The following is a 12,648-nucleotide window of genomic DNA, read 5'->3' on the forward strand; positions in this document are numbered from 1 at the left end:
GAAAAATACCATGTCTATTGTTTTTGCTGATGGGATGACCAGGAAGACTCCTGGTTCTGATCTGTCCTGTTGTTTTTCTGTATTATTGTTATAAACGTTTGATGGAAAAAAGGAGTCACTACAGTGAAGTGTCATTGTTTGCTTCATAAAGCCATTACCTTAAAGACTTTATTTGCATGCAAAAGGAAATATTTTCCTTCCATGCAAAAGTATGGACTTCAGAATCTCTAGCCAAATACCATAGATAAGTCTACTCTATAGGCACGAAACAGTATTTTTAGGGCAAAATAAAGTGCCAAGAAGCTTATAGTACGCTACCGAGTGCCAGTGCTAATATGATATTTATTGTTCTATCAGCTAAGTTGTCATAGTTTAGTACAAGGGAAAGAAAGAAGCCCTGAAGGTTAGAGGCAAGATTTAATGTTCAGTTTTCCTTATGTGCTGATTTTGGTTTGAGGGAAGTTAATTTTCTTCACAGTGGCTGGTATAGGGCTGTCTTCAGTTTGTGCTGAACACAGGGTTGATAAAATAGATATTTTTCTTATTGCTGAGCAGAGCTTGCACAGAGCCAAGGCCTTTTCTGCTTCTTGTACTGCCGCACTATTGGGGATACTGGGGGTGAACGGGAAGCTGGGAGGAGACACAGCCAGGATAGCTGACCCCAAGTGACCAAAGGGATATTCCAGACCATATGGCATCATGCTCAGCATGTAAAGGTGGGGAGAAGAAGGAGGAAGGGGGGGATGTTTGCAGTGATGGTGTTTGCTTTCCCAAGTAGCCATTACCTGTGAGGGGCCCTTCTCTCACGGAGGGGGCTGAACACCTGCCTACCCATGGGAAGAAGTGAATTAATTCCTGGTTTTGCTTTGCTGGTGTGAGCTACTTTTTCTTTCCCTATCAAGTTGTCTTTATATCAATCCATGGGTTTTCTACCTTTTGTTCTTCCAATTCTCTCCCTTATCCGACTGGTGGCAGAGTGAGTGAACGGCTGTGTGGGACTTGGTTTCTGGCTGGGATTAAACAACACCTTATTATTCATATAAAGTGACACTAAGAACCTGCTCATCTGATGCAATTGAGTGGCTGAAGGAATTACATGCGGACAGGCATTTAGAAGATGGGCTCCATGTTAAATTCAGCCCACAGTCCTGCAGTCATGCTATTGCAGAGGACCTTTGGGATCTCATGGAGTCTTGCTGAATTTTGCTTGAGGAGTGGCTTGCCCACACACAGCTCACTGCAGCATAAACTCCTGTGATGATCTTTGCTTTGTTTTCTTTGGTCTTTATTAACTGTGGCCCAATAACCAGTTGCAGGGACGCATGTGAGACGTCCAGCAGTTTCACTCATTCAACAGATGAAGATATTTCCTAGTCCAGCTGTCCTCTGCTCTGGAAGCATCTACAAAATATCTCGAAAAATGAGATTTTACATTCTTAATTCAGATATTAAAAAGGTGGGGGGAAGAAAGGGAGAAATAGGAAACAAAGGAAAAAAGAAAAGGGAAAATTTTTAAGCATTCTATATGAATCTTAAGGAAGAACAGTTGCTTTTTCATCTTAAAGATTACCTTCACCAAAGTGTAAAGTGTAAGAAGTAACTATCTAAAGGTTTACACTTAACCAATGGGAATATTGATAACTTCTAACTGAGATGTCATCCATTTATGATTCATGAGTCAAAAATGGAGGAGGATTAATCCACCCATTCTGAGACAAAAAGCCACATACAGTTGCCATAGTTGCAATACAGTTTCCACTTGCAACATGAAAAGTCTTAACTAGGAAGACCACATTAGTGAGCCAGGGCCTGAAAGGGGCATTTTGAGCTCTACATCCTGCATTTTACTACTACTACTGCCTTTCTATACTTTCTGTCAAGTACAGAGCAAAAACATAGGTTTTGTTCAGATGGAACAAAATGGAAGATCTGCTGAAGGTTTCTTCCAAGTCCTGGTGTGAGGAAGGAAGGTGGCACTGTGCATAGTCACCCACTCACTTGTAGATCAGGGCTGTATTAGGACGTTCAACAGTCTTTTGAAGTCTGAGGGAGAGATTGATTTTACAAGAGTTTAACATGACCTTCTGCAAGCTCTCATTTAATTTTGGTGTTAACAGTTTAGGAGGTGAATTGATTTAAAGGGAAGGAAGTAAACCAGTGATGTTAGTTTTAATGTTAGTTTAGTTTTCAGCTATCATGGGAAAAACCCACAAGGAAATACCATCTGGAATAAACATGCTATATAAATAATTCTTGTCAATTGCTGTCTAACTGGTGATGGATCTCTGTGAGTATTAATACTTCACAAAGTATTAATTCTGATACTTCTAATTCTGTCACTTCTGCTCTTTCTACCAGCTTCTATGGATTTCCTGAGGTCCCTACATTTTGGATGGGACTTGTGTAGTATATTGACAGCATGCTCTCAAGTTTTCCAGTGGTAGTCTCCTCATTGATTCCAGTGGGCTCCGTGCCTAATTTGACTTCTGCACAGCACCATGTAGGCTGCAGTGGGAGAGTCTGCAGTGACAAAATCAGTCTGATCTCAAAAGTTGCTACTCATTAATAGCTCGAAGTTACTGCTTCTACACTGAGCAATCTGTGGCCCCTGTTTTGGGGGCCAAAAGTAGTAAAAGTAGTAGGCCAGCACAGGTTTAACTTGAAGAAAAAGCAGTAGCAAATGACAACTGGGAAGGATTTTTCACCTGTCACTTTTAATTTTTGGGGTCCTGTTAAGTAGTTAACCCTTGGTCAATAAATGAGTAGGAATAAATTAAGGTGACAATAAACTGTATACAATCTCATAATATGTCATGTCACGTCACTCTTTTTAACTCTGTATTGTCTGCTGTTAAAATTTGCATGAGAAAACCCTCAGTTTGTTAGGATGTGAGATAAACATGTTGAAATTTCTGCTGAAAAAGAGCTTAGTATTTGGGCTATCTTGTGTGTGACTGATCAGCAATAAGTATCTGAAACTGTTTTCATCTTCACTGAATGAGGAAATTTACAAATGAGTTCTCTCAAATCAGTACAATTATACCAACTTGAAATTGCTGAAAAGGTATTAGAATGAGTTCCTTTAGTCCTTAACTTGGTATTTGAGGGAGAGAGGGAGAAGGAAGGAAGAGGCGACAGAAAAAAATGAAATGTAATTGTGTCTTTTCGGTTATGTAGAAATTTTCACACATCCACTTCCTACAAATGTTCTCAGTTGGGAGTGAGCTTGTACTTTAGTCTGCTGTGTTCAATAAAGTAATTCATGCAAGGAGAAAGTGTGTGCATAAATGCTTTTCAGGATTGAGACCTATAAATTACAGACTTCCTCCTCATTTAATGTCTTCCACTCAATATGTAAGAGGCTTTTAAATTCTACTAATTGTCCAAACCAAATCCTAACTAGGTAATCAATGAACCTATAGACTGTAGTGTCTTTAATGAGTAAATGACATGCTTTGTAGCATTGCTCTTCAAACCCTTTTCTGAAGTTGTGTAAAACACAATATTAAAGTCTATTTTCACATTGGGTATGACCCAAGATAGCAAAATACTAGAAATCCAAACCTCACTTATTCTCCTAACATGGCCAGTAATGCTCAGAAAACAGCTTCTTCTGGCTCAACTTACCCACTTTTCACATTAAACTGTCTCTTCCAAGACAGGTTATCAAAATGTTAATATGCCACTAAAACCTCAAAAAACTTCACTGATTTTTAAGCCCTTTGATTACCCTGTGTAGAAAGGCAAATTCATTGCTTTTTTTTACTTCCAGACTGCACCTATCTGAACCTGAGGCATCAAGTTGTGCCCAAATGGGTGAGAAGGAAGTAGAGCTACCCTGCTCTTCTCCAAGGCAGAGGACAGGTGAGAAGAGACACACACACAATGTGTGGGCATCCTCTCTGGGTGTGTGCTGGATTGCTGCGCGTGGTAATGTGTCTCCTTCCTGTTTCTAAATTCTCAAATCATTGCTGGATGCTACCTCTTTGAAGCTTTTTCTTGTTTTGGTTTTGTTTGAGTTTTTTTTTTCGTTGTTGTTTGTTTATTTGTTTTGGCTTTCTTTTGTTTTAATTAGCTGTAACTATTGCAACATGCTATTAGATTCTACTCTAGGTCTCACAGTATCCATCAGTGTAGTTTTTCACTTTGTTCTCTGGTGGAGGCAACATAAATATTTTCAGGATCTTAGTTTATGGGGCTGGTAGTAAACTTTAATGTCATTATGAGGGTCTAGCTTTAGTATATGTTTTCTCTGTTGGGAAAGCTCACTTAAGGATAATCTTTTTCCTTGATGGAGTTGGTTGTGCTCTGACTGTAGTGGCAGAACCAAGTGTATGACCAGTGAAGTAGTTCAAGGTAAATAATGAAAAAAAGAGGTGTTTTGGGGACAGATATTTTTAATCTGGCTTACATCTACAGTAAGTACAGCCCAGTGAGACTTCAGTGAGCTGCTTTCCAAGGACAGGAGTAAATGGCTGGAGAGAAGAAGGGGACAAACAGCAGGAATTTATTAAGGTGCTGCATCACCAAGGAGAGCGTGCCATGGGATTGCTGCTGACTCTTCTGCTCTACCAGAGGAAGTCAAGTAGAGGGCATATCAGTTTTACAGCTTCTCCATTGATTAGAAAACAGCTTTGGGCCTATTGGACATGCCACCTATCCCAAAATGCAGGAATTCAGAAGCATTCATGTTTGACTATTCTTTGCTTGTTCCAGGTCCTGAGGTAGCTGTTTTTCGCATGTAATAAACGAAACATCACTAGCATTTATTTCAAAGGGAGATTTGGTCCAGGAATTCAGATCTTGGAGTCAGAATTTCAGGGGCTGATTTCCTGGCTGGGACAAAGAAACTTCACATCTAGCTGTGCTGGCTGAAGGTACCAAGTTTAAAATGTGCCAGGCACAATTTTCTTGCTATTATTGATTGAAAATTAATGGAAACCATTCCAGACTTAGAACTGTGTGTGTCTAGGTCTTATCAGCTAACTGGGTCATAAAAACCAAGCTGCAGCTCTGCTTATTAGTCTAAATATGTCTTTATACACTGCCATTTCTAATTAGTGGTATGCAAATTAGAAATGCATACCTAATTCTTAATTCCCTGCCTAATTTATGCCATTGCCTCAGTTTCCCCTCACTCATACTTGGTGGTTATGTCTCGTTAACACATGCCTGATAGGGGAGTGCACTCACTGGGTTGAATATATTGATATATATATGTATAGTCAGTGTCAGCTGGCATATAGGCTGATGTAAGGGGGACTAATGGGAATGTATGAACAAGTAGCCTGTGTTGTGTCGTGTTGACACATATATGACACTAATCCGGAAACTCCTGCCAGAGGCAAGTGAAATATGTTTTGAACAACTAAAGGCATTCCTTTTGGGACTGCTCATACAGTAAGATTTCTGTCTCTTTGACTGAAAGAAAACTCTCCTGATCTATTAGCAGTAGTATTGATATCTGAAGTGATGTATGTAACAAGTGCAACTTTTACAAGAAGCATTTTCCTGTATTTTCCAGTGAATCCTTGTTTATACTCTCGCTTAATTCAGAGAGAAAACCCTTCATATTACACTTTCATATATATATTTGAAATTTTGATCTTTGAACTAACAAACAGCAAAACTGAATTTTTCCTTTTGCAGATTCTCTCCATGAGAAGAGAGCACAGATTGTGCAGATTGTACTATTTACAGTGAAACTTTCTTGGAAAACTATGCTCCAATCATTGTAGGCTAATTTCCTAAACTCCAGGGTGCCTAAAAATAACTTCTGATTGGTTTACTTTTCTTTGTAGTAGTAGTGGTAACCAGAAAATGAAAAGTAGACGTTCATAAGGAAGTACTAAACTCTATGGCAAATACAAAATATAGTAAAAAAATGAACTACTTGTTCCCTGAAAGTAAATTAGGGAGGAAATTCTGAAACACTTTCAAAAAGAGGTTGTGTCTCTTGCCACAAATGTTGACTGATAATGAGTACTTTATACTTAATTTTTTTATTTACCTTTGCATATGATGTTTGCTTAGAGTTTACAATGCTGTTTCTGCACAAGCAATATCATTCACTGGTTTTGTCTCTAAAGCATATATTATTATTTTCAGGATTTCACGTGCAGCTCAGTACTTCTAACATTCTTTTGTAATGTGAAGGCCATGCAATTTAAGAATTACAAGTCACAAAACTTTCTGTAATGAAAAGAAAAGAATCTTTTTTTTTTTTTTCTTTTTTCTGGTTAAGAGCTGGGATGTGGGTGGGAAGGGAAAATTAAGGACAGTGGCAGTGCTGAAGTTCCTGATACCATGATGTTGCATCCAGAGTACTGTGCAGAAATTCACTGTGGCTGGTAGAATCACAAAGGTAACAAGGAGCACTTCTTTTACAAGTAGAAAACTGGAGGAAAAAGAATTTTTGGCTTGACCACGACCATGAGGAGCATGATTTTTTTACTGTGCTTGGTCTCTCAATCCTGCTGCCTGCTGCTGAGCTGCCTCCAAGTCTTGCAGTGAGCAGATCTGAAAAAAAAAAAAAAAAAAGCATAAAAAACCAAAGCCTGGAAAGAAAGACTGTGAGCTTTTCATCCCATTCTGAAAAGGCATTTGTCCAGGCTGGGGCTGGTTTTGTTCCTTCCTCAATAGTGACTGTCAGGTGGAGATCACTAAAAATTTCAGTACTCTTAAACATGAGCCCTGGGGCTTCATCGGGAGATGGTCATCCCTAAGTCAGGCTCTGAAATGGTGTGGTCAACGTTCATGTGTGGTGCTTTCCATTTGATGGGAAATGAGAATATTGGAATGGTGGCACAAAACCTAAATTTTGGTATTTCCAACTTCCCCAGCAGTCTCTGGTTTGGGCTGAGATAAAATATCGTCATAGCGGTTTGTGTGGGGCTGTGTTTTGGGTTTGTTATAGCAGTGTTGATAACATGGGGATGTTTTACCTATTGATGAACAGTGATTACAAAGTGTCAAAACCTTTTCTGTTTCTCACACCACCCCTTCAGTGAGTGGGCTGGGGCTATGCAAGAGGTTGGGAGGGGAAGAAGTTGGGACAGCTGACCCCATTTGACCAAATGGATATTCCATAACATATGATGTCATGTCCAGCAACAAAACAGAGTGTGAGGGGAGTGGGTGAAAGGTGTTTGGGGACTGGCTGGACATCAGTCGGTTGGTGGTGAGCAACTGTTTCCTTTTGCATCACTGTTTACTTGTGGCTCCCTCCCTACTCCCTTTTCTTTTTTTCCCTTAATTTAAAAAAATAAACTCTGGCAGCCCAGAAGGCAAACCACATCCTGGGCTGCATCAAAAGCAGCGTGGCCAGCAGAGCAAGGGAAGTGATGCTACCACTCTGTTCTGCCCTGGTGAGATCCCACCTGGAGTGCTGCTTCCAGCTCTGGAGCCCTGAGCACAGGAAGGATGACCTGGACCTGTCAGAGTAAATCCAGAGCAGGGCCACCAAGATGATCAGAGGGATGGAGCACCTTTCCTATAAGGGAAGGCTAAGGGACTGGGATTGTTCAGCATGGAAAAGAGAAGGCTTCAGGATATTCTAATCATGACCTTTCAGTACCTGAATGGAGCCTACAAGAATGATGGAGAAAGATTTTTTTACAAGAGCGCATAGTGACAGGACAAAAGGAAATGGCTTCAAATTAAAAGAGATTAGGTTAAGGTTAAATATTAGGAAGAAATTCTTTACTGGAGGGTGATGAGTTTCCCAGAGAAGATGGGAATATCTCATCCCTGGCAGTGTTCAAGGCCAGGTTGGATGAGGCTTTGAGCAACCTGGTCTAGTGACATGTGTCCCTGCCCATGGTAGGGGAATTGGAACTGGATGATCTTTTAGGTCCCCTCCAAACCTGTCTGCATCTAAACCCATGAGTTTTTGTACTTTTATCCTTCTGACTCTAACTCCTATTCCAGTGAGAGTGAGTGAGCAGCTGAGTGGTGCTTAGCTGCCTACTGAGGTTTGTCACTAGAAAAATTGTGTATCTATCCATCTTTTCAGGCACACAGAAAAAGGCTAGGAACATCACAACCTATCAAGTGAATGACTTTAATGTGAGCCTGATTTTGAGTGTGTTAATGATCTTTATAAAGGCATATTGCAGAAAACTCTTTTCTTTATAAATTAAAAAAAAAAATAAAAAGAAAAAAATATAACATGGATCTGAAATTACTTTGAAGGACCTGCTCCCAAAATTGATGATTAAAGGAGGATAAGCACAGTGCTTTTGGCTTCAAAGGTCAGCCCTGCTGAATTTAAGTGACTGATGGATTCTCTTCACTGGAGGTGCAATTTTCCCCTGAAGAAATATTTCTTAGAGAGCAAGGCCGGCTACCTGGTATTTATGAGAGAGTCCAAAGGGAATTACAAGCGGGGCTGTTAGGGTTATCATTTACCCAGTGGTTTCTGCCGATATTGCAGCACAGGGATCCCGCAGCCCTGCTTCTTAGCATGTGATAGATGGTGCCCCAGGTGAAGGTGCGAGGGCAGCCCCCGCCATGACAAACTGTTGCTTTGCTGCTGCTGCCATGAACCCGCTGCTTCTTCTCCAACACCTCAGCTCTGCTGGGCATTGCTCTCCTTGATAATGTGCCTGGGCATTGGGGCGCGCCCTGGGCAGGGTCTGGGTGCACAGCTACCAACAGGAGGGTTCTTTCCTTCCGTGTGGCAGCGTGGTGAAAACCGTACGTTTTATGGCTGTGTTTGTAAGGCCCTTGTTGTACATTGGTCAAAGTGATTTCTGGTGGCTGATACAGCATAAAGGATCAACTGTTGGGAGAAATATGTACCTGAGCATGCTCCAGTGAAAAAGTGTGTTGTTTTGATCTCTCCCAGAGCTGCAGCTGGTGATGGGAGCCTGTTAATAGGGTTGTGGTGCTAAAAGAGTGTTTTTGTGCATCTCTCTAATTCCTCCATTTTTGTATTAAAAAATACATTGCTTTCACTACAGAAAGTTATTAATGTATCTTGCATATTTAATCTAGCATCCTTAGTTTTTCCTCTTGTGGGGGAAAAGAGCATAATTGGGTGAAAAATTAGAAAACAAAATGGACTATCCAGTTCAAGAACTTCGAAGTGATTTTTTTGCTTTGCCATTTTACTACAAATGCACTTAAAAACAACTTAAGTCCATCCCTAATTAATGCAAAATACATCAGCCAGGTATGAAATAAAATACCTGGTGCGATCTCAGATACTTTTTATGTTGTGTTTTGATTGCTGAGAAGATCATGTACTCTGTTTTTGCTGTATTCTTTCAGGACTGCAAGCTAGTTGAATGCTAATGATTCAGCCGTTATCCAGCTAAAGAAAATAGGCTGGTGAGGTTAACTAAGGCAGCAGTCAGCATCAGTTGATGCAGAGTTGAATGTGTTGCATTTGGTACTATAAAGATAAAAGGAAAAGCAATGTCCAACACCTTCATTAAAAAAAAAAAACAACAATGAAGTGTCCCCTACCAAAGCAAACAAACAAAAAGAAATTTCCTGGAAAACCCAAATAATAGGAAGTTCTCGAACTCTAAGAAAATCAGTGTTATGACCCTGATGTTATTAATGTCTCTTCTGAGCTCATTGTTTATCTGTCTTTTCCTTTGCTGTCCTTATTTAATCAATCACATTTTTAAAGATGCAACTCCAAGTCTTCCCATTAATGTTTGGATTCCTGGGCTGTTCTGGCTTCACAAGTCCTTATTGCTGCATCTTTGGCTCTTCTACAATGCACAGATGTTGACCATGGATGAAAATGTTGCATTCACAGTTTATGTCTTGATCAGCTCTCTTCTGCTGACAGCTTCTCACCATTCTACTTTGAGGAGGAAAGGAGCCCTTTCAAGTTTTGTTGCTTTTGGTTCATACAGGTGGTTCTTTTCTGCTGTTCCCCTTTGAGTTGTAACAAGCCATATGCCATGCTATTGGGCTTGAAACAAGTACCTGTTGCATTCAGTGGACGTTCAGGTGGTTGGAAAGGAAAGGCACATACTACCTTGTCCTTAAAACCCATCCCAGATTTTGGATTTGGGACTGGAGTTGTTTTCTGAGACATACAATGACCAGATCTGTGACTTGAGCCTATCTGCAGGGTCTTGCTGGGGCTTTATTTTCAATATTTCACAGTGCCCTGGGGCAGAGAGCTTTGCAACAGCTGTGGGCTGTGGTGCAGGGCTGTTTGGGAAGGGCTGGCTCTAGGAAGAGCAAGAGCTGCTGGATTCACAGCCCCCAGCATCGCTTCAATGGCCTTGGCACCCCAAGAAGGACACTGAAATCAAGGAGTGATGGCAAAGGTCAGCAGGCTCTCAGCATCAGCAATGCCTGGGCAAAAGCTCAGCCCTTGATTCATTAGTGAGAAACTGGAGTGACAATGAAACCTTTTTCCGTGGAGCACTTGTGGCCCCATCCACTGTCCATTGTATTGATTTCAATGAAATCTAAGCACATACTCAGAATTAGGCACTTCTTTGCCTGGTGCCCTCAGGAGAGAGAATTTCCTCAAGTGGGGCCAAACATGTACTTTGTACAGGGCATCTCCTGACCCAGAAGGTCACCTAAGGCTTCTGAGGGACTCTGAAGGGATATTTTTAATTGTTCAAAGTCTTGTTTTGTTTTCAGGCTCAGCAAAATAACCTGAAAGTGTGTTTGTGTAAATGCTCAAGGGAAAATCTGGCCAAGGAAGAAGCTTGTTATTCATTGTGGAGTCAGACTCAGTTTTGCCATTGATTTCAGTGGCCACAGGGGCAACCTGTCTGGCCATTTTGAATGAATGAATTTTATTCCCACATAGAGACAAAAGTAGCTGGTATAAAATTGAGGCCTTTTTGCTGACGTGATATATAAACGGTGAAGTTATTGTATGTTTGCAAATTATAACCTCATAGCAGAGGAAAATTTTAATCCTTTCAGTGGAACCCCCAGCATAGGAAAAGAAGCACAAATGGGAGCCATGTAAATGCCAGATTACAGAAGTGTTCCTGTGTTTGAAAGCTTTGGTACTGTAGTCTTCAGGTAAGGTGTATTCTACAGCAAACTCTGTGTCATGTCACTAGTTACTCTCTCGTGGTAGAAATTATCTACTTCTGGCCTACTTCCACTTAAAGCTAAGTTTTTGTTGGCATTGCTTCATCTGATCTTAAGTTATGGTTTTTTTGTTTATGTTTGTTAGCAGATTTTTTTTTAACTGGCTGATGCAAATTTTTTTAAAAAAATAAATGAAGGAGCAGCACTACATCATCCCTTTGCTCTTTGACAAGATCAGAGAGGGGATGGCATCAGGAAAGACTCCCTCCCCCCCTCATCCCATCTCATCAGGTTCATGGACTGGTTCTCTGCAAGTCTGGGTGTTAAACCCAGTGGTATTAAGAACTGCAGACTGAAAATTCAGATATACTGCCTTTCCTTTTTTGCAGGAGGAAGCATTTTTTGCTGCAGGTCTGAGAAAGGGCAGGCTGGCATGGAGAAAGAGGTAAGTGAAGCAAAAACCATGCTTTCCAAAGAGAAAAGTTTGAAAGGGGCTATTCCTAGCATTGCTATTTCATAATATTATTTGTAGTGGGATGGGAGGGAAGTCAGCAGACGCATAGGCTCCTTTATAGCATTGGCAAGTCAAGGAGATGATTAACGAGAGTACCAGACAATGTAATGGTAGGAGAAGGCCCACAGAAGTTAAACAAAAGTGCCTTCAGAATTTAGAGAATTCCCATGATCCATAGTAGGACCTCATTGTGCTTGTCTACTGTTTCTATTTTTGATTAGATTTATAAACACAGTACCACATATTTTCATGTGGCTCATAGCCCCAGGGCCGAGAGAGATTGACTGCGCTGAAACTGTGAGGCTTGTGAATTTCGGGCAAGGGATGGAGTGAAATAAGTAGTGTAATTGTTTTTGTGGAGTGACCGTGGGACCTCTTCTGTTCTGAATTACACATGGTTCAACCCTTTGACCCAACCAACCTCGGCAATGCCTGGTAGATCTCCTAAAGCTGTGCTGAAAGGTCCTATCAGTGACATGTTGGAACATTATCTGTCATGTGAGATGTGTGCCAACAACCATATTAAACTACATTAATTACTAGTGAGGCCATGTTTGTGACAATCTCAACTTCATTTAACCCATCATCATGTTAGTTATTGTTTAAGCAGGAAGTACAAATGGGGACAATTTATGAAATCAAAATGCAGCACCAATGTTTTGTTTAATAAATTGTATGTTTTACTTTGTTTTATTTCCCTTCTAGTTTTTTTTTTTTTTCTTCCCCTGGCATTTTTGTTCTTGTCATCAGCTCTGTAGCTTGAGTTTTTTGAGGGCTTTTCTATTTTAAGAGCAAGCAATAAAAAGACTACTTCTTAGTAACTGAGCTAATACACCAGTGAGATTGTTGTTTCTTTCAGTGCAATTGTAAATGAAAGTTGACTGAAAGCACTGCGTTTGTTTCCCAGCAAGAAGCAAGAGTGCTAAGATAATTTGTGTAGGGCTGAAAGATCACACGTGGGTTACTTGCTTGATGTGCACCCTCACTGATTTACTCTCCAGCTAGTGGGGCTATGTATGGCCATGCTTGCACACCTCTGAGCATATTCATGAATGGAGTGTACAATTCTTTTTAATTGTATAAAATTAATTTTCTCATAGGTCTCACTG

At 40.6% G+C, this 12,648-nt stretch overlaps 1 protein-coding gene across 1 annotated transcript in view; it reads left to right on the top strand.

The window, feature by feature from the left end:
• Nucleotides 1-12,648, top strand: part of LOC134420649 (uncharacterized) — a 178,323-nt gene that overhangs the window by 7,770 nt on the left and 157,905 nt on the right. The window contains exons 2-3 of the mRNA XM_063160871.1: nt 3,773-3,864; nt 11,415-11,470. Of these exons, the coding sequence (XP_063016941.1) occupies nt 3,813-3,864; nt 11,415-11,470 (108 nt within the window). The 5' untranslated portion in view covers nt 3,773-3,812. The remainder of the gene's footprint in view (nt 1-3,772; nt 3,865-11,414; nt 11,471-12,648) is intronic.

This window comes from Melospiza melodia, chromosome 1 (genome assembly GCF_035770615.1).
Source record: "Melospiza melodia melodia isolate bMelMel2 chromosome 1, bMelMel2.pri, whole genome shotgun sequence".
Taxonomy (NCBI): domain Eukaryota; kingdom Metazoa; phylum Chordata; class Aves; order Passeriformes; family Passerellidae; genus Melospiza; species Melospiza melodia.